The 19,676-nt window shown below is 47.1% G+C and overlaps 2 protein-coding genes across 5 annotated transcripts; one reads left to right on the forward strand and one right to left on the reverse strand.

The window, feature by feature from the left end:
- Positions 1–47: 47 nt before the first annotated feature.
- Positions 48–10,232, reverse strand: anln (anillin, actin binding protein). 4 transcript variants are annotated; one of them, XM_062445658.1, is made up of 25 exons: positions 10,027–10,232; positions 8,578–8,728; positions 7,813–8,286; positions 7,387–7,679; positions 6,809–7,196; positions 6,426–6,628; positions 6,006–6,107; positions 5,801–5,915; positions 5,592–5,693; positions 5,271–5,494; positions 5,005–5,150; positions 4,707–4,851; positions 4,391–4,526; positions 4,031–4,228; positions 3,789–3,915; positions 3,639–3,687; positions 3,505–3,558; positions 3,320–3,382; positions 3,053–3,085; positions 2,917–2,935; positions 2,715–2,827; positions 1,983–2,069; positions 1,693–1,800; positions 1,381–1,553; positions 48–1,248 (listed from the first exon to the last, which is right to left on the reverse strand). In XM_062445658.1, exons 1-25 carry the CDS (start codon positions 10,042–10,044, stop codon positions 1,134–1,136), a joined length of 3,636 nt encoding a protein of 1,211 aa, XP_062301642.1. In that variant the 5' UTR covers positions 10,045–10,232; the 3' UTR covers positions 48–1,133. The 4 variants fall into 4 exon arrangements, with proteins under 4 accessions (XP_062301642.1, XP_062301641.1, XP_062301640.1 ...); XM_062445657.1 differs by having other exon boundaries at positions 6,003–6,107; positions 6,809–7,193; positions 10,027–10,231; XM_062445656.1 differs by having other exon boundaries at positions 6,003–6,107; positions 10,027–10,231.
- A 745-nt stretch (positions 10,233–10,977) lies between these two features.
- matcap2 (microtubule associated tyrosine carboxypeptidase 2) lies at positions 10,978–18,413 on the forward strand. The gene is made up of 7 exons (XM_062445905.1): positions 10,978–11,261; positions 12,409–13,076; positions 14,734–14,877; positions 15,439–15,571; positions 16,259–16,564; positions 16,711–16,808; positions 17,180–18,413. Exons 1-7 carry the CDS (start codon positions 11,237–11,239, stop codon positions 17,336–17,338), a joined length of 1,533 nt encoding a protein of 510 aa, XP_062301889.1. The 5' UTR covers positions 10,978–11,236; the 3' UTR covers positions 17,339–18,413.
- Positions 18,414–19,676: the final 1,263 nt, after the last annotated feature.

Here is a 19,676-nt window from a genome sequence, read left to right on the forward strand (position 1 = left end):
TTTGGCCGTGATAATTGCAGTCAAATGAAAAATAAATACGAAAGGCCTCAGTTAGGATAAAGCTGTCATTTATTATTGAAGTTTCATCTTTGCACCAATACATGACCAACAAGGAAAATTCGGAGTGTTTTTTCTTCTGGGAACAGACTAGCGTTAATTTTGCTGAGCATTTTGCGCTTTAAAAAGGTTTATACTTTTCTATGCATCAAACCGGGAAACATGTAAAATCACAAAAAGTAGATATAGACATATGCTTAAAAATAGTACTGACAAGTCTTACCTATTAAGTGATTAGAAACCTGGCCTTGAGCATTTGTATTTTAGGATAGTGCCATGTACACCCTCCAATAATGCATAGGCCTACCAAAACTACTAAGGTAAACTTGAACAATTTAAAACTTTTTCCTGGGCACACTTATGAAACAGTATAAGACAATTACATAGAACAAACAAGCAGATCTCTTGGTCGTATAATGGACAACCTAATATTATGTTTCATGACTCCCAACATGATAAATACAGCATATTATCAAAATACCCGCTTAGCTAAAGCTAGGGAGTTTGTCTGAGAAAGAAAAGGGCATTGCAGTGAATAATGTAAAATTACAAGCTAGTGTTCAGTGCTATCATGCAAGAAATCAAGCATCCACACAGAAAATGTTGCCGCTTTCTCATCACATCTAAACTCTAAATTGTTGTTTGTGCACATACCATGTAAAATATACAAACTGAATAATATTTTGTCTGACAAAAAAAACCCTGATCTTGTAAAACCATCTGTTTTTTAGCAACATAAACGGTAGGAATAACAAAAGACACAAGCCAGACAGGTTACAAAATATCAGATGTAAGTGTCCCTCCTAAATACTTTGGACCAAGTAAAATACATGGGTTTAGGGGACGGTGTTAAAACACCAGTCCTCCCAAATACTGAAATGTCACTAAAAGTATGGCTTTATTCATATTTCTCTACATTTCTTATAACTTATGACTGATTACTAAAGCTATAGATTTTCCACCTGTAAAAATATTCAACAACTTTCATTTTGTATTGCACTTAGTAATCTTATGCCTGGCGTATGGGCAGAGTCAACGAAGAGTCAATGATGGCCCTCCAGCCCAGGTGGGGCTGCTCATGCAGGGCTGTAGCAGGAATCTGGCTGCCACATGCGCAAGTCAACCAGGACCTGGTTCAATTTCTGCATCCACAGATTCCTCTCATCTTTAGTGTCAGCACTCAGCCAGTTTCTGTGGAAAGCAATATAATACTTTTTCAAAAATGACACTATGCTTGGTTTGTACCACGTTAATGGTAGTCCTTTGAGAGCGGTTCTGTCTAAGACACCATGAAGCATTAGCTGATGAAGGCTGGGGACTTACGTGGTGACACACATGGTGTTCTTGCACTGGCTGACGAGGGTCTCTTTATCCTCCTCTCTCTGCGGCCGCACGGTGATGAGCTCAAACGTGTTTGGCCGAGCACAGAACTCTCGGTTCGCAGGATCCACCTTTTTGCTGGTGCAGTTCGCCAAGTTAATGCGACCGATTGGGCGCTAGGAAAAAGGAAAGAAAGGCCTGAAGAAACTGAACAGTCCCATTGAGAATATGTCACAGGAGTCTTAGATCTGAATCCATACAGAAGCACCGGCCTGAGTCTAACTGGCCTGAGTCACCACCCTGTGATGGCCTTACCTTGCGTCTCTCGTCGTCTGGGTAGGTCCAGTAGGAGATGCAGTATCCTGAGAGGACGCACCACCTCCTATGCCAAGCTCCAAACCCACTGACATCCTCAAACATCGTCTGGGGAGAAAGACGTCATGTAAATGAAGCACTGAGCTTCATTGGGAAACACTGGGTAAAAGCACTATGAGAGACAGGGGTTAAAGGTGATGGGTATCAGTTCATTGGATGCAGCATTTAGTCCTGTTTGTTCCATATATTAAATTGTCTGTCTTTGGGCAGGTTTGTAACTTTGTACTCACCAGGAAACCCCTCTCCTCAACCTTAGAGCCCACCTCACACTGCATCTTCAGGTAGATATGTCCTTCCAGGGGACACAGGAAAGGCACCTACAGAGAACAGAGCTCACTAAGAAAATGCCTCACACTTGTGGAAAGACACTGCCTCAACCTGAAGCTCCATTGAGATAACGGGACAGGATTAAGATGAGGAAATGTAAATTGGCAGGATGGTATGAATGCTGGCTTGTAAATAGGATTATTCAAATACCAAGCACAATGTAGCCATCCAGCACAATCTACTCTCCTTGCAACATTGTAGACATGCTGAACGATTAAGGTTAGAATGTTAGTGTCACGATGGAACATTGGGTTAACTAGTACCGCCACAAACTTTCTCTCCCCTTCCCCCAAACACACATAAATGCAAACATTTCATTCGGCAAGTAGGAACCTTTTTCTGAAACATGTCACTTAGAAGCGCTCTCTCAAATCCTTCACATTTGATCTACAAGAGAGAAACGGATGTGTGAGTGTCAGCGAGACAGCATACTCCACAAGGGAAAGAAGGATGTCTGTATGTTCCCCTCTGCGAACAAAGCCTACACAAGCCTATGGTTGTGGGTCTGATGCGCACACACACACAGTTCACTCTACCAACATCCCCCTCAGCATGAGTTGTTGATAGGCACACAGCCGATGCCAGACACAATGTAGGTGATTCAAGTAAAAACCAAGATGGTGTCAAATCAATACCTTCTCCAAGGAATATTTGTTTTTCCCGATTGAGGCCAGAGTTAGTTTGTGGGATCCAACCAGAGCAAAGTTACTGGTGCGAACTGCGTTGGGACCCCCAGGACTGGCCATGACTGCAAACAGAGTGGAAGTGTTATTCTACGATCCACTACTGGTATACATTTATAAGTTATTATTGTTAAAAGGGAAAAAAGTTTCATACCTGGAGTCTGGCTACTCTTCTACAAGGGCAGAGAGAAGAACAATATGAGTTACTGTTGCAAACAGGCCTACACAGTTGTGTATCAAGTTTCAATTAAATAAAACAACTTTGTGGTTTCAAGAAAGTAAGAACTTACAGTAATTGCGAGGAATCTCTTCGGAGTAATGGCCTAGAAAGAAGAAGGGGGGGGGGGGGGGATAGGTATCAATTTGAATCATTAACAATGTTCAGGAGCCAAGGTCACCTCTGTAAAACATCCACCCCAGACCGTTTACCACCATGTGTGGGATGACAGTGAGAGGAGGGGGGTCTTACAGCAGTGTTCTACCCAGTAGGGGCACCATCACACACACACACACACCGACCCATAACAGTGTGAGGGCTTGGTACATAAAGTCCCTACCGAAATGCACAACTCATGGCTCTTGTGAACTTGTCTCCAGATCATCTGAACACAAACATGATCCTTAATAAAAAATAAAATAAAAAAACAGGTCCATGGAAATGTCCTAATAGTTTTCTTGCACAAACTAGAAGTCGCTTACATGTTCCCCCTTGATTGCTATAGTGTGCAGTAAATGTCCCTACCTTTGACTTGCTGGGTTTCTTTTTCTTGTCAGTGTGGAGTTCCCGCTTCTGCACCTGTGGGAAACAAGTCAATGATTTCCGCTGAAGGGCAAACATCAACGTTCATTACTCTTTCAATCTCTCCCAGTACTTACCAAGCAATAGACCTCAATGTCAATTTCGAAATCATTGGAAACATCAGACCTGCAAGTGAAGACAGAACCGTCACACCGTGTCATCGTCATGTGCTGCAACCTGGTCAACGTAACTGTGGGTGAGAGAGGATGTCTGAGGATGACGCTCACATGGTGAACTTGGTGGAGAAGGTCAGCGCGTCCCCGCTGAGAGCGCTGCGCGTGCTGGCCAGCGGAGTAGCCACCATGTTCTCTGCTCCGGCCCGAATCATGAGGAAAAAGTAATGACTGGCTGATGCTGAAATAAAAAGGGGAGGGGGGGCTGTGTTAGCAATAGCACTGTGTGTGTTGGCATCTCTCAACTATTTCCGAACCACTTCTATAGGGGGACAACGGTTCTGGAGACTTCTAACCTGGCTTGTTGGCTGTGGAGCAGACGAAGTCAGCCTTAAGGGGCAGTCTCAGCTCCAGCAGAGAGATGGAGCCCTTTGAGGCCGGGACCCCCATGTCATACTGGGCCTTAGAGGGCCCTGGGGCCCCCTTCCTCTGGCCTACAGGACCCTCTCCCTTCAGACGGTCCAGCTCGGCCTTCAGAGCCCCCCTCCTCTCCGCTTTAGAAACACAACAAAGACTCGTTAGCGCTTTTAATGACCTTTAAGCTACTTCCATCTGCTTGGATCAGTGTCTGCACTGTGCATGGCAGTGGGACCGGACGAGGGCTGATTGGACGAGTGATGCTGTGACTGGGTCTGAGCTTATAGAGGGACACTCACTGGCCACCAGCAGCAGCCTCTCGGCCTCTGCCTCCACCTGGGAGCCTTTTCCATGCTCCTCATCCGTGCAGCAGTTCAGGGCCTGGCTGGCCTGGTGGATCACCGTCTGCTGCAGGTTCATGTCATTGGTCAGGATCTGAGGGAGAAGGACAGCCTCTTTTAAATCAACACAATGAGGCGTTTCAAATCAGAGGGTGTCCATGACACTGTGGGTAACTGAACCCTACTGTGTCTAGTTGAGCAGATGACATGGGCTGCATCTGCAGTGCAAGTGTTTAAAAAGTGTAAACAGTTAGCAGGGATTTGAAATATTCACCTTCATCCTCTGCTTGATGTTGCCATGGCTGCCGGCGCTCCTGGCATCCTCAGGTCGGAGGGAGACGTCCTCCTTCCTCACGATCACCTGCTTCACATGGGGCCTCTCTGTCTCCTTGACCCTGGTGGATCTGTAGGCGTCAATACTGGAACACACGGGAGGACAACACAGTCAGTCCCACCCAGCTGCAGTGTAGCAGATGATTCACATGCAAGGTGCACATTGTCTCCCTCCCTCCATCCATCCACACACTGAGTAATGCAGACAGCTGAGGGCTGGTGAGGAGAGGTAGCGCTACCTGTAGGGCAGTTTGAGGTCTTCGTCTGAGCCCTCCACGGTGTCCAAGCCAGCTCGGAGCATGCGGGCCCTCTGGAACTTGCTCTGTCTGGAGACACTCTCTGGAGTGTTGCTCTTCTCAATGAATGAGCTGGCTGGGGTGGAAGTCTGGATGGGGATATACAAGTGTGCTTCGTCAATGAAGATTTATTTGATAGGTCAGCTAGATAAAAAGAGAGTTGATTTGGATTCTGGTTCTTGTTAAGCTTCCAAACAACTTTTATTCACCATCATTCTCCTCTCCGGGCTCTTGACCAGCGAGGCCTCGACCAGGGGGGTGAGAAGAGACATTGAGGAAATGTTCAGGGCATCTTCCTCTTCCTCACCCTCCTCCTCCTCCTCTCCGGTGCGCTCGTCGCTATCCTCCAGCACACCATCGAACAGCTCATTGATGACTGCAGAGTTTATGGAGTGGTCCACGTTCATCTCAATCTCCCTGACCACAACCTCGTCTGGGATGACAGAGAAACAGGCCCGTTTGTATCAGTACACACTTCCAAAGAACACAAGGCAACTCTCTGCTGATCCACTAACAGCTCTTTTGTTTACCTTCTTGTTTCTCTGGGGCCTCGTCCTCAACAGGCTTTTCCAGTGAGAACTCCACTCTCTTCAGAGGGCTGGAGGCCGGAGGTGTGGGGATCACTGCGGTGCCTTTGAAGAACAACAAAATCCAAATTTTATTCTGAGTTTATTTTTGTGCCATGCCTAATTCATAATTAATTATAATACAGGAATGTGGGTCTTCCCCCCCACTGTACCTGCATGGACATGAGACTTGGACGCAGGAGAGTTCAGGGTTTCAGCAGGTGGCACTGTTGCTTCCTCTAGTTGAGCCTCAGCAGACTTGACCTCTTCAGGCTGCTCCAACACCTCCTGAGAGGAAGCAACAGAAAGACGTTCTTTGTCTAATACTTTACAACGCTGAAGCAATCAACTTATAAATACTAAGGAACAACGCACCACGATTTTGGTGGTTTTCTTTGGATCTGCCGCCTCGTCCTTGCTTTTCCACATGTTCCCTTTCTGGAAGCGGTTGCGAATCTGTGCCAGTTCAGACTCGCGCTCCTGAAAGGACATGACTGTGGGTGAGTTTTCTTCAAACATCCAATCACAAATTTCTAATTCACAAAAGTCCTGGGTGGCTCACTGTGATAGAGCATCACTCCTGTAATGTACCCAGTGTGCACTATATTGTGGGTTTGAATCACATCATTGTACACACTGCAGCGCATCATCATGGGTTTGAGTCCTCCACCCTCTTCAGGTTCTACTTCTGCATTGATGTGTGTCGACTACCTTGTGGGTTCCAGTCCCACCCCAGTATGTCGCTTTCGAACAAAAGCGTCTGCTAAATTAAGTCAATGCATTTCATTAAAAACCCACCAGTTTCTGCTTCTGAGTGAGATCAGCGGTGGCGGTGCTGGCGGCCTGTGCACCTCTCAGCCTCTCCTGGACCAGCCTAGTGTTGGGTGTCACAGGCAGGGGCATGGCGGGGGTCCTGGCCTGAGCTGCCCCACCTGCAGGGGAGTTCTGGTTGGTGCGCTCCTGGTACCTCTCCCCAAAGCGCTCCAGGAATGACTTGACGCCTGGGTGTCGTGAAAACAGTCATGGACTATGAGTTGATTGGTTGAGGAAGGAGAGATCACGCCAATGCTCAAGAACTTCAGGCACACCTGTAATCACCTATGTATGATTCATTGTCCTGTAGTTTGAATGAAATATTAGGTTTTTTTGTATTCCGGAGTTACAGAAGCTACATTTCTCACCTGGACCTCCAGCTGGGGTTTTCTGCTGCAGGGGGGTGGTGGTGGTCTCCTTGGCCAACTTCTCTCTGCTCTGGACGACCGAGGGGACAGTGGGAGTGGGCTTGTTCGGGAGGTCTGGCTTTTGGGGACTCTGACTGAAGTTGGGGCCACTGGAGACAGCCTGGTTCTTCAGGGGACTCTGAGCTACAGGCGCCACCGAGGGGCTCACCTTCTGAGGGCTGGAGGGGAGGGCTCTCCCCTGACTGGATGGGTATATCTTCTGGGGACTGGCCACGGGTGAGGGCAGCCCTCTGCTTGTTTGTACAGCTGGCCTAGCCTCAGGGACCACAGTCTTCTGAGGGCTTGGCAGAACCACTCGGTTGGACTTGACTGGAGAGTAGATAGGCTGCTGGAACAAAGACAAAAATGACACAGGGCCCTAATTGATCACATGTATCCCAACATAAAGCAGACAGAGACAGAATGAAAAAAACATGCCATGTAATTACTCAAGTGTCATCACCAGCACATTCAAAACACCCATTTAACAAAATACCCTCATTCAGTGTTTAGCAGGGATTGTATTTTGTATGGCTCACCTGATTGGAGCTGGGTTTGGGCTTGCTGGATGCTGCATTGCTTAGCTGTCCACCATATCTAGGTTTGGTGATAGCAGCAGAATCTCTCTGGGCTAGCACGGTTTCAGGCTGCGATTTGTGCGTAGAGTGACTGAGGTCATCCTCCCAAGAACCAATGGTGGCCGCGAGGTTGGCCAGCCGGCCCTTCCTCCCCAGGGGGGGCCCTGAAGATGTGGGGACAGGAGCCGGGGCCACCTCTCTCTGAGTCTTGACAGGTGACAGAGACGCACAGTCTGGGACCACCTCAGAGGTACCTGGGCAGGGTCAATTATTTATTTAAAACCATGCAGGCCAACACAAGTCATGTGTAAACAAGCAAAACAGTCAACATTCAGTGCTCAAGGTTTAGAGTCAACACTAGTAGCTAACGAGTAGCTATGCCCATACCGTCAGCATCCCAGTAATGCCTCTGCTCGGCCAGTCTCTGCAGGCGAGACTTCATGCCAGATGTGGTCGGGGTAGGGGCTTCCATGGGCTCCTCCCTGGTCCTCTGCAGAGCTGGGCTGGAGGGGGTCATGTCCACATCCCTGCTCCCCTGGGGTACTGGAGCAGCACTCGCAGCCATCCTCTGTGGCTCTGGGGCTGGACGTACCACATGGGTCTGAGCTGGAGGTGGTTGTGGTACCACGGTCTCTGGCTCATGGGCAGTGGTAGGAGGCACAGCCTTCCTGTCCAGAGAGGTGGAAGATCGCACGCTGGCTGGACCCACAGGGGGCTTCCTGTCCGTCTGAGGGTCTGTTGTGGCAGAGACCACAGGACAGACAGAGACTGGCTCCCGGTTCTCTTCCCCCACAACTGGCTGGCCATTCTCCCCCGAGCATCTTCGCTTTGACGGAGAGGGCTTGGAGGATGGGTGTGGGGCTTGGGTAGAAAGTAAACACGAGAGGAGATTATTTTGAGAATGTTTGTGTTAGGGTAAAGTATACCAAAATGCTTAAGCAAAGCTAGGGAGCACAATATATTCCCAGGCCTGCTACAGAACGTATGCTAGAGACGATCAACAGGCTTCCTGATTGTCATGTACAAGAGGAAGTTCAAGCACTTCCTGAAAGGCTGAGGCAAAAAAAACAACAACTCCCCACTGTCATTTGAATGCTGGATTATTCACAGATAAATTGTGACCGAACTCATTTGGTGCTGGGGGTGACTCACTTTTGTCAATGACTGGTTCGCTGATCATATTGTTGGTCTCAGCCAGCGGCTCCCTGGCCCTCTTGGCCATCGGTCTGTTGGCTGCAGTGGGCCTCTCAGCAATCTTCTTCTGCAGGTTCTCTCTCCGGGCCCGTGTGCGCTCCAGGAGTTTCTAAACCAGAGGAAAACTTGAGTGAGAACTATAAAGTAATTCCAACTAGAGACGTAGTTATTTACAGGTTGTCTGAAAGATTTGCCCAATCTGCAGTTTAGGAATAATAAATAAATAAACGTCAGGACTGAACAGTTTACTGGTACTGTATTCAGTCATGTTTTAGCAGTCTGGAAACTGCAGTTGAATCTATTAAAAAAATACTAAAATCCATTAAGAACAGATAATAAACATTAACATTAAAAACGTTTGAAATGTTTTGAAACAAATGGCATGCTTTTCTATTCTATTCTTCATTTTTCCCGCCTGCTCTACTCGTGTATGTATGAAAACAGTAACGGCTGGCCTCCCAGGCAAACAGTGAATCTGATTTACTGCCAGGCTATAGTTCAACACTCGCATTCCTGCTTTTCCACTGCTGCCTGGGTGACTCTTCCAAGTGGAAAAGTGTGGGGTGTCATTCCTGAGGAATGAGCCACTCCTGCTATGGTGTGGTTACAGAATTTTGAACTCTTAGATTCCATTGGTTGGAGGAGAGTTGTCTGAAGCTCTTACCTCTGATCTATGCATATGGTAATGCTGTGTTTTGCAGTAAGGGAATTGACATATCTGGCACTTATGGAAGGTCTTACAGGAGTTACAAATCAATCCCTTGTACAACTGAAAAAATACATTCAATAGAGATTCCCCACGAAGAAGAAAAAATATCTGGGGTAATACCTTTATAATGGGTGGGGGGACTTTGAGGCATCAACTGGCTTGGACCATGAAGAAGAATGTCTAACTGTTATTCCCTTAATTGGAAATGAATGAGTACATTGACAGAAAACCTTCACACGCAGTCCAAAAGGTCCAAGGCTGGTTGGGGAGGGATTTTGACAGAAATTCAGCATGGTAGCTTGCCTCCCACATTTTTATATAGAAAGTTTATAAACTATGTAGCTGACACTATTGATTATTATCTGATACTGAGAGTTTTATTTTTCAACAGTATTCACGTGGCAAGGGTGTGGCTAAACGTAGCCAAAGCTATCAAGTAGGATGCTAATGTTCTTTGTCAGCATGACATTTGAAACATCAAACGTCACATATTTTGTACCGGGTCAAAAAGAGAATGAATTTTCTTTTTGGTTAGAAAACAAGACAGCAAATTTATTTTTAGACAACAAACATGGTTAACTAAGGTTTATATTAGCTTGGCTCTCTATATCGGGCAAGTTTGCTAACGTTAGCTAGACTACTAGTGCTAGCTAACGACGTAGCGTTATGTTAGTAGTTCAGTACAGTATCTCACTCACCTCAGTAAACGGATCCATTCTGGGGACAGTTTATCCCGGGTTGAAACTAGTAAAGAACTGTATTAACTATTATATGTTTATCTATACCGATTCGCTAGACAATGACAGCTTGTGAGCCGTCGTTACTCCACACGCAGATCTCGACACTCTTTCCCTTTTTCGTCTCTCAAACATCTGTTCAAATTTGAATTTCAGCGGTGCGCTCAAAGCGCAGACTCTGACGGTTGGAGGTAAACATGAGAGCCAATCAAATCGGATAGGCGGATTGCATCGTCAGAGATTGGCTGTAACCCAACCTATCACATGTAAGTCAACTGTTTTTGTGCGTGTTTACGTGATGTGTGCGTGTGTTTAAAACCATTGTTTTGACTGCCATCGTCGGACATATTTATTGTCTTTAGGTGTTAATGAAGCATGCATGTTGCTAAGAAACAAAGACAAGCCAATAAACGCTTAGTGGGACTAGTCTTGACGAGTGTCATAAAACGAATAACGCAAAATATAACTATTCAGGGGACAGGGGTATGGCCATATATATCTATGGGTATGGCCCTGTTGATATTCATTATACCCCCATTACGTACAGATTTGGAATCAAATGGACCAGGATGAGACTAGCCCTTCCCCTTTCCTCCTTCGTATTTTCTGTGCATTCAGGCTTACTATTTCACCTTAAATTTGAGGACGTCTTTTTAAGATGGATTTAACAAAGGCTAACATTTTGGGTTGTAAATGACCGAGGACAATTAATCCCATGTGATTATATAGGCTATTTAATACAATCATATTTAGATGTTCCATTATTTGACCTGTTCCAGAGCCATGGAGATATTTCTCGCTCTGACCAGTTTAGATAGGCTACATTTTAGAGAACTGCATGTCCCATCAACACCAATCGCTTTTGTGTGACGTAACATGGGTACCATAGAAACAGACCAGAGTTTTGTCAGTCCAGTCCGCGTCTCTTGATACAGCAGCACTAGTTGATGTCGGGCACAGATAGAACATCATGCCCTTCTTGCATGGTCTTAATTCTAGCTATCTACTAGCTTTTATAGATAGCTTGACGTATTAGCTATTAAGCTAGTTTAGCTAGCAAGTATTTGCTTCACTTGCTCAATCTGATTTGGCTAGGTAATCTAGCTAGCTGACGACGTTGAGGGCAAGTTCAAAACAGCACTGTGTGAAGTGTCATTGCCAACAGTAGAGGATGCTGGAATCAATTAAAGTAACTGGTAAGTCCTGCAACCTATAAGCCTAAATTCAGTCATTGTATTGTTTGCCAATTGTCCCTGATGTTAGTGAAGTTTCCTATCACTGTATCCCTCTATTAGTTTCAGCTCTTAAGCTTAGACATAGACAACACAGTAGAAAATTACAGGATGTTGGACTATTTAACCATTTAGAAAGATTTTTACATACCAACCGTCTTGGACTAGTTTTCAAAATAGTAATAAAATATGAATTTGGCTAGCATTGCACTGTGTATTGTACTCTAATTGGATAGCCTACACACATAACATACAGTATTCTCAGCTGATGATATTTCAATGACCAGGATCTACATATGATCATTTGAGCATAATTATGGTTTGGGACTACGTAAGGTTTGGAACGGACATTCAGTACATTTTCAACACACTGAAGTTACTGACAGAAGTAACTGTGGTTTGGAATGATTTGTTTTGGTGTACAATCCATTGGTTGTCATCCTCCTGCAGATTTCATTTGTTTGTGCTGTAGTTGCATGGATTCCACATCGTTGCTCCTGCCAGTGCAGGGAAGCTCTGCTGACTGTGATGGCGCTCGAGGTCATTCAGTGACTCAGGTCACGAGGCCCTGCACTGAGCATGCTCTCCTGTCAGACTGGAGACATGATGAGAATAATTTGGTTTAAGATAATGGACAGTGCATTGTATGAAGTGTAATGAAGCGTAGCCAATGAACCCACCATGGAATAGTGATATGAGTGCTCGTACACTGAGGAAACTGTCAGGTATTGTATAATGGATTGTTAGGAGATAGTTTGTAACTAATGGAATAGTTTGGGTTTTACCATTGCCAACCAAAAGCACCAAAGTCACAGTCTATAAATGACGAAATATAACGTCAAGATACCAATAGATTATTAGTGTTATTTACTGTTATTAAACCTACCTTGTACAGCCAGGAAATTCAGTTTCACACCTTGCAAGTTATCAAAATAGGGCCACTCTTTGAAGAACTGTGCAGTATAACTCTGTTCTGTATTGGACACTTAATAGGATTAGTCATGTCGGAACATCCTAGAAGTCTGCTGCAAGTGAATGTGAATCTCAAAATAAGCTGCTCAGAATCACCGCCCTCAGTATCCCCACTGCTCTTATCCCCTGTCTGTTTCAGAAAGGCTCCACTGGCCAGAGCTGGAGCTGTCGAAAAAGTACGTCCTGAACCCCACGGACAAGCCTGTGAGCCCCAGCCAAGTGTGCCTGGAGAAGGTCTCGTCCAGCGTTCTCAAGGACCTCTTCACCACCGGGACCAGCAGCTTCAATGTGCTGCTGCAAGCAGAGGAGGAGGAGAGGCAGAGCCCAAAGCACTCCTCATACAGGAGGACCGGAAGGTGTGTCTCCATGACTGGCAGGAATGACAACCGCCGTCCATCTCTCAACCCTCTGATGCTGCAGAGCCAGGGAAGTGGGGACACCAGGCTGTCGCATATCTTCTCCCCAGGCAGCCTCTACGGTGGCACCAAGCCAGCGTCCACCATCACCGTGCTGGGCAGCCCTATTGGCCTGTCCCCTCGCCCCACAACTCGGACCAGGAAGTTCTGTGCCAGCTCGTCCCGCACCAAACTCCCCTCTCTGTCCAAAGCAGGAATCCCCGCAGAGCGGGACAACTCCACCAAGAAGCTCTGCATCCTTACCGCCATCAAACCGTCCAATGTGGAGAAGGAGAAGGCCAAGTTTTTCAAGTCAGGCTACACCTATAACCCCCAGTTTGAGTACAGCAACCCTCTATCTCCACTCGTCCTGGCTCGACACAACAATGCCTCTGATCGCTTTCTGGCCCAGGTAAGGAGCAGGTCGCATGATGTGACGTTGGAAGGAACAGAGCTGAGAAACCCTACGAAATCAGGAGGCAGACCGACCCAGAATTCAAACAATGCTTGTCTTGATTGAGGGTTGGTGCAGGTCGCTTACCTATATGCTACCCCTGACCCTTGTGCTCTGGGTTGACACTAAGGTGTCTGGTATTAGAGTTCCCCACTGTGCCAGAGGTCAGGCTCTCTCAACTGAGGTGAAATAAATCTGTCCACAAGCCATGTTAGACCAGTGTAGATGGATAAGCTCTGGAAAGTCCTTAGAAGCTCTATAAATTTGGGGGGAGAGTCTGGCTGGATTGAGACAAAGATTATACACCAAATGCAATGTCCACACTCCCATTCTGGGCAAATGTCCAAGAAACGTCTCTGACCCCACACAGATCAATAAGAGCAGGTTAAAAGCAATATCATGTTGTGATTACCCTGGCAAAAGAGATGAGAGTAATCAGACACGGAAAAGGTTACTGGATACATGAATGTGCGTACAGCAGTTTGCACATTGTGTACCCTGACACAATAGCCTACTGTCAGGATTCTAAAAGGAATATAATCTATAATGAAAACCTTTCCTGTATGCCTTCCAATAATCAGCCCTCTAATATCTAATATATAGCTGGGGTTCAGATGGCTGAGCGGTTAGCGAGTCGGGCTATTAATCAGAAGGTTGTTGGTTCGATTCCCACCTGTGCCAAAATGACGTTGTGTCCTTGGGCAAGGCACTTCACCCTACTTGCCTCGGGGAGAATGTCCCTGTACTTACTGTAAGTCGCTCTGGATAAGAGCGTCTGCTAAATGACTAAATGTAAAATGTAATATAGGCACAAGGTTTTTAAATGGCCTCTTGCTCACAAATATAAGCTTAGTAGTTTAGCAGTATTGTTCACTCGTGTTTCTGGGTGAAATTAGGCTTTATCCGGTCGGTTCTGTTGCATGCTGCCTGGGTAACAACCGTACACAGGTCAGAGGACAGAGGTGTTTTGATGCCTGAGCTCCACAGGAAGTACAGTAAAGCGATCCTGCGGTGAATGCTGCCGTCTGTGCTATCATGTTTTCTTTCTCTTTCTCCCGACTCTGCTCTTGTTTTACATGTCCCCATTGTGTGGCCATTCACTCTGGGGTTGTCAAATAGGACTCCTTTTGTGTGACTCTTCATCAACTATTCATAGGCTATCATTTATCCAAAATGAAGAGGACAGATATAGTCTAGGGCCTAAAGCTTGACAAGACTTCATGCAGCTTTATCAGTAACCCTAACCTTGAATTTCATAGCGTGGTATTGCATAATAACTGCAGGGACTGTACATTCACAGAAGGGGTCTCATTTCCAATCTGAATCGTCACGGTCTATATTCTCCCTCTCAGCGTGATTGCTCAGGCTGACAATCATCCTATAGGACAACCTCTCGGTTCAGAAGTCCCTGACTAATCACATAACTTCACAGAAAGTATAGTGAACATTCTGAGACGGCCATCGGACCAGAACATCTCCAGGCTGAAGACCGTGATACAGAATGCAAAGACTTCCTCGCCCTAACATGGGACCATTTATGTAATCATATTAAAGATGGCTTTATTTGCCATCTATATCTCCATTGAAGGTGCGATGTGTTGTTCCATGTTCTCAGGCGGTTCGGATCATGGAGATGGCCCTGCAGAAGTACGGCAACTATGAGAAGTTTGAGCAGGCCACGGGGGGCAACCTGCTCACCAAGAGTCGCATCTGGTACAGCGTCAAGAAGTACATGGAGAAGGAGGGCTGCATGGGGGAGGTGAGAGAGAGACACCATGGCTGTATGTAGACTGTTTCCTACGACGCAGACCTTGTTAGATTCAAACACAGAACATGTGTTGCATTCATAGATATGCAAAATTGGTGACCAGAAAATACATGGGTTTGGTGGTGCTGTGGTCTGTGAGAAATAGCACAGACATGCCATGTAGTGAGCATTCTAGAACATTCTTCTTTTTGGGAGATGTGATGCGGGGGGCACTGGGAGACAGGATGTCTACGTCTCTGACATTCACTCTCGCCCTTCTGTTGTCTCTGACCTTCATGCCCCAGAATGTGTCAGAAGTGATTAGTCCTCATTCTAGCTTGTTCAGCAGCCATGACAGGGCAGTCAACGTTAATGTGCCTGGGGAAAGTAACATCTGGCAAAAGCTATCACCTGAGGGAAGTTTCTCTGTCTGTGTGGCTTGCCCTGGTCTTGCTGCCTAACCGAAGGGCAGAGGGGGTTGTTCTCTGACATCATCAAGCAGAGACAAGCTGCAGTTGTCATCTGTGATCGTGGCGCGATGAGAGACCTAACCAGCCTGTGGCGTTCTGTCAGATAGTGGTCCACATGACGGACGACCTCCTCTCCAGAGCCTCCATGACGGTGGTGAACAGCCGGCCCACCCTCACCATCAACATCTCCACCGCCCGCGAGCACTGGCTGGAGGGCATGCTCCGCCACGAGATCGGTAGGCTACGCTGACTCAGCCACACTGTACATGTACCTCCTGGTCATTAGTAATGGAGACCAGTCCAGTGCGGTAGATGGTTCCACGACTGCCCTTGATCTACAGATGGCTGAGGTCCTGGAGTTGCCAAACCTAGTCACGGTTCATTTATTTTGCAAACTCTGAACATTTCCTCAAATGTAACCTCTGCAGGTGTGTGCCATTGCCCGAAGGAGTCTTAAGATCATTATTACTAGAGCCTATTTTACGGCTTCATGCTCTGTAATGTCTGACAATGCGATGGGTAATGTGCTGTAGAGTAGCATTACTCCAGGACCACTTATTCATTCAATCGTATCGCACAGTAATTCTAGCCTGGCTCTTCACCTTGATCAGATTCACTATCGGCTGCAGGTCTCAGCTGTGCTAGTTCAGGTCAATGTCAGCTCTCAGGAAGACTATCAATTAGACTCAACTACTGCTGAACCTGTGAGGGATTTTGAATCACATACAGTATGTGATTTTAACAACTGCGACACTATCAGATACCCACTTAATATGGATATGGCACACTATCAAGCTGTTTGGTACTTTCCCCTCATGGTAATGTGCTAGCTTAGCCTGAGTCTGGACTCTGTCAGCTTGCTAACAACACCTCATATCTGAAGCCGTACTGATGAGGGGGGTGCCTTTGCCGTCCGCTCCCAGGCACCCACTACTTCCGGGGGATCAACAACAGCCAGCAGCCCTGGAGCACCAGCCTGGGCAGGAAGAAGTTCTGCCTGAAGCCCCTGAACCCCACGGAGGAGGGCCTGGCTAGCATCCACAGCGTGCTGTACAGGAAGGACCCCACGCTGTGGCGCGCCGCCCTGCTCTACTACACCGTCTACCAGGCCAGCACCATGTCCTTCTCCCAGCTCTTCAGCAACCTGGGCCGCTTCGTCCTGGACCCCGGCACGCGCTGGGACTACTGCGTCCGAGCCAAGAGGGGCCAGACGGACACCTCCCAGCCAGGTGAGCAGAAGCAGATGAGCCCTGGTGAGAGGAGCTGCGTGGAGACGCTCTCCCTCTGGCGCACACACACACACAGTGACACCATGGGTCAGCCTGCCTCCTCTGCAGGTGTGTGTGATACTGAGGAAGGACTTGTCGTGTTCCAGGCTGTTTCAGTAAGGACCAGGTGTACCTGGACGGCATCCTCAAGATCTTGAGACACAGGGAGAAGATTGACTTTCCTCTGCTGATGGCCCTGGGAAAGGTGAGAGCTTTTGGAGGTTGTGTTCACCTATACCCTGAAGTAAGATCAGCGCTTTATTCTGGACGCTACGAACACAAAAAGGTCAATGGTTTCAGTAAGGATGCCAAAGTGTAGCTTAACATTTATTGAGACTATCCCGTGAATTAAGTTGTAACAACATGAAGTGCTTAAACTGAACGCACAGTGAGGCTTCTGGAAGTAAGAGCAGGGATCAGAACAGATGCTGTTCTGCATGAGAGGAGAGACTCCAGGCAGGGACAGGAAGCACGTGGCTCTCAGAGGGGTCACCACCAGACCTCATTAAAACACCCACAGCGTCCAGCCGTGGCTCCATCCGTCTGTGCTCGACCGCTTCTGCCTTCTGTGCCCAGGTGTCGTTTGAGGACGTGGATCGGCTGAAATTCCTGGGGCAGACGGAGCACGTGCGCATCCCCCACTTCCTGCAGGACCAGGTGAGCTACGCGGAGCAGCTGGAGAAGATCATGGAGGTCAACCGGCTGACCGACGAGGAGCTGCGCATCCTGCTGTGAGTCTCAGAAGAGACGGGGGGGGGGGGGGGGGGGGGGGCAAGCTACTGAAACCTTATTAAAGCCAGTGAATTCTCCCTCCAAGGACAGCCCTGTATCTTTCCCCCTGTTCCTTCCACCATCTTCTCCTCCGAGCATGGTAGCTGTGGGACATGTGACTTGTGCAGACTACTGTATTGTATCGTACTGTCATGTCTGTGGAGTTTTTCTCTCTCTCGCTCCCTCCACACTAAGTGTACTTCTCTTTCTGTCTCTCGTCCAAAGACAAATGGATTCCTCCACTTGACTCTACAAGGTTTTTCCTAGTGGTTGCTGTTGTTGTTGGTGTTCAGGGAATAACATACATGTTAACAGTCTGTGTGTTTGTCGAGACCGGGCTATGCTGACGAGAGAGGTTCCTGGAGTGGCGTGTATGAGAACTAGCTGTGAAGCACAAGTGTATTGACCAAGGCAGTATCTCTATGCCTATCTCTATGCCTAGTGAAAGTATACATTTTCTATACCTGTCAGCACTGTTCCTGAACACGGCTCAGAGGCAGGAAGGCTGACGTGGAGTTAGATTGATTGATTATGTGTACCGTTGCATGTCTGGAGATGGACGATTAGTCTCTGGTAGATTGGGCTGTGCGGGGAGTGGGTTCTTTCAGAGCTCTCCTTACGGCCACCCTCCACAAACACAGACACTGTCTCACTATTTGCACTTTTAAGCATTTCTGCCCTTTGTCAACTGCTCTCTTTCTGGCAGTTATTTCTACTTTCCTGCATTTGAAGGACCAAACCCGAGTGTTTTTTTTATGCACTATGTTTGAGTAATTAAAGCTCCCATGGTCAAAATGATTGACACGTGTAACGTTCTTGCTTTTAATACCGGTTTGAAATCTGAGCACTGTGATATTTGGTAACTGTAACTGTTGACACGCTGACCTTTTGTAGTTAGCATGTTTGCTGCTACTTCTCCGCTGATACCCCCTGTGGTTCAATCCCATGTTAAGCACTGGTATTTGGATGTTGATGTGTCTGTATTGTGAATGCCTTCTCATGTTCACAGACCCTGAAAACCCCCAATAAAGCAGACTGCAGTAAGGCCTTAGTGTGTCTATGGAACATGCACAGTGTCTAACTGTGAAGGTCTCCTTGCACAGCAGTTGATGACGACCTTCCACTGGTTGACCCACATTCTCGGTTGCAACAGCCTGCGAGCCACAAGGAGGCAGGTGTAACGATATCTGATGTTTATCAACTTGTAGACAGGTACTGTGTCCACAGCCCCTCTCCAGCTCCTGTTCTTAGTGGAACATGTCACCATAGGTCACTAATGAGAGCCGCCCCTGTGTAACCAACCCCCCATACCCCCCCCCCCCACCCCCCGATTCCTTCTTTCACACACACACCACCACCCTCTCCTGTGCTGTGCCTGATCCCTGCTAGCAGGCCTGAGGCGTTACGAGTGTGTCACTCACTAAGGTTTAATTCCATGGTGAAACCCGACTCTGTCCGAGCCTCGTGGTGATTGGCACCGACACGCCCTGACATGGTGGACTTACAGGGTTCTGTCCACACATCCAGCCAGCGCAGATAAGGAGCTTAACCTACTCATCGTTCCTTTCTCACCCCCCGCTCTGTTTACCCCTCCCTGCATGTCTCACTTGCCTCCGTATAGAAATGGTTTCTATGGGTGAACTAATCTTACTGGATTGTGTTCCTCTGTTCACACTGGGGCTGTACTTCAACATGGATTTGAAAATGAGATGAGAAATTGATGAGATTCTATTGGTGTAAGACATGTCAAAATAGTATATTTTTTAAACGTCTTGGATCCCCATAAATGTTTAATATTTCCCAGCACATGAATGTTTCATATTTCGGGAGAAAGCTGTAGCGTTATGTGGACAGTGAGCTGCAGGGACTTGTGGTGCCACTAGAGGGCAGTCACGGCTGCTTCCCCAACACACTCCCTCTGATGCAGCATACAGAAGCTCTTATCTTGAATCCCTTGTTTTATTTCAATCACATTAACAACAGCAACCACAATGATCACGTCTGACAGATCAGGCTATTGAATTACAAAGTTCAATGTTGTTCCGTTTTTTTGTTCTCGTAAGGAAATAGATCACAATCAATCTGGGTTTTGCTAAATATGTGTCATGATATGTCAATGATTCTGACCATGTTAGCTTAGGTAGTGGTACCTTCCTCCAGGTCCTGCTGTCTGGAACAATGTCAATTTATTTATCGTCCTCACTGTCAGATGTTCCATTCCAAACACAGTCATCAGAACTCACTAGGTTAAGGTAGGTCACTACATAGAATGCCCATTGTCTCTCTCATTGCGAAACAAGCA

This window comes from Osmerus eperlanus, chromosome 20 (genome assembly GCF_963692335.1).
Source record: "Osmerus eperlanus chromosome 20, fOsmEpe2.1, whole genome shotgun sequence".
Lineage (NCBI taxonomy): Eukaryota > Metazoa > Chordata > Actinopteri > Osmeriformes > Osmeridae > Osmerus > Osmerus eperlanus.

What these genes read in the sequence shown, in the direction of transcription:
- matcap2 (XM_062445905.1), top strand. Translation starts at nt 11,237, where the DNA reads ATGCTGGAATCAATTAAAGTAACTG. An exon ending in CTGATCGCTTTCTGGCCCAG is followed by an intron (nt 13,077 to 14,733) that starts GTAAGGAGCAGG and finishes CCATGTTCTCAG; the next exon opens with GCGGTTCGGATCATGGAGAT. An exon ending in GACGGACACCTCCCAGCCAG is followed by an intron (nt 16,565 to 16,710) that starts GTGAGCAGAAGC and finishes GTCGTGTTCCAG; the next exon opens with GCTGTTTCAGTAAGGACCAG.
- anln (XM_062445656.1), bottom strand. An exon ending in CAAGTCTCATGTCCATGCAG is followed by an intron (nt 5,694 to 5,800) that starts GTACAGTGGGGG and finishes TGTTCTTCAAAG; the next exon opens with GCACCGCAGTGATCCCCACA. An exon ending in ACATCAAGCAGAGGATGAAG is followed by an intron (nt 4,527 to 4,706) that starts GTGAATATTTCA and finishes CTTCTCCCTCAG; the next exon opens with ATCCTGACCAATGACATGAA.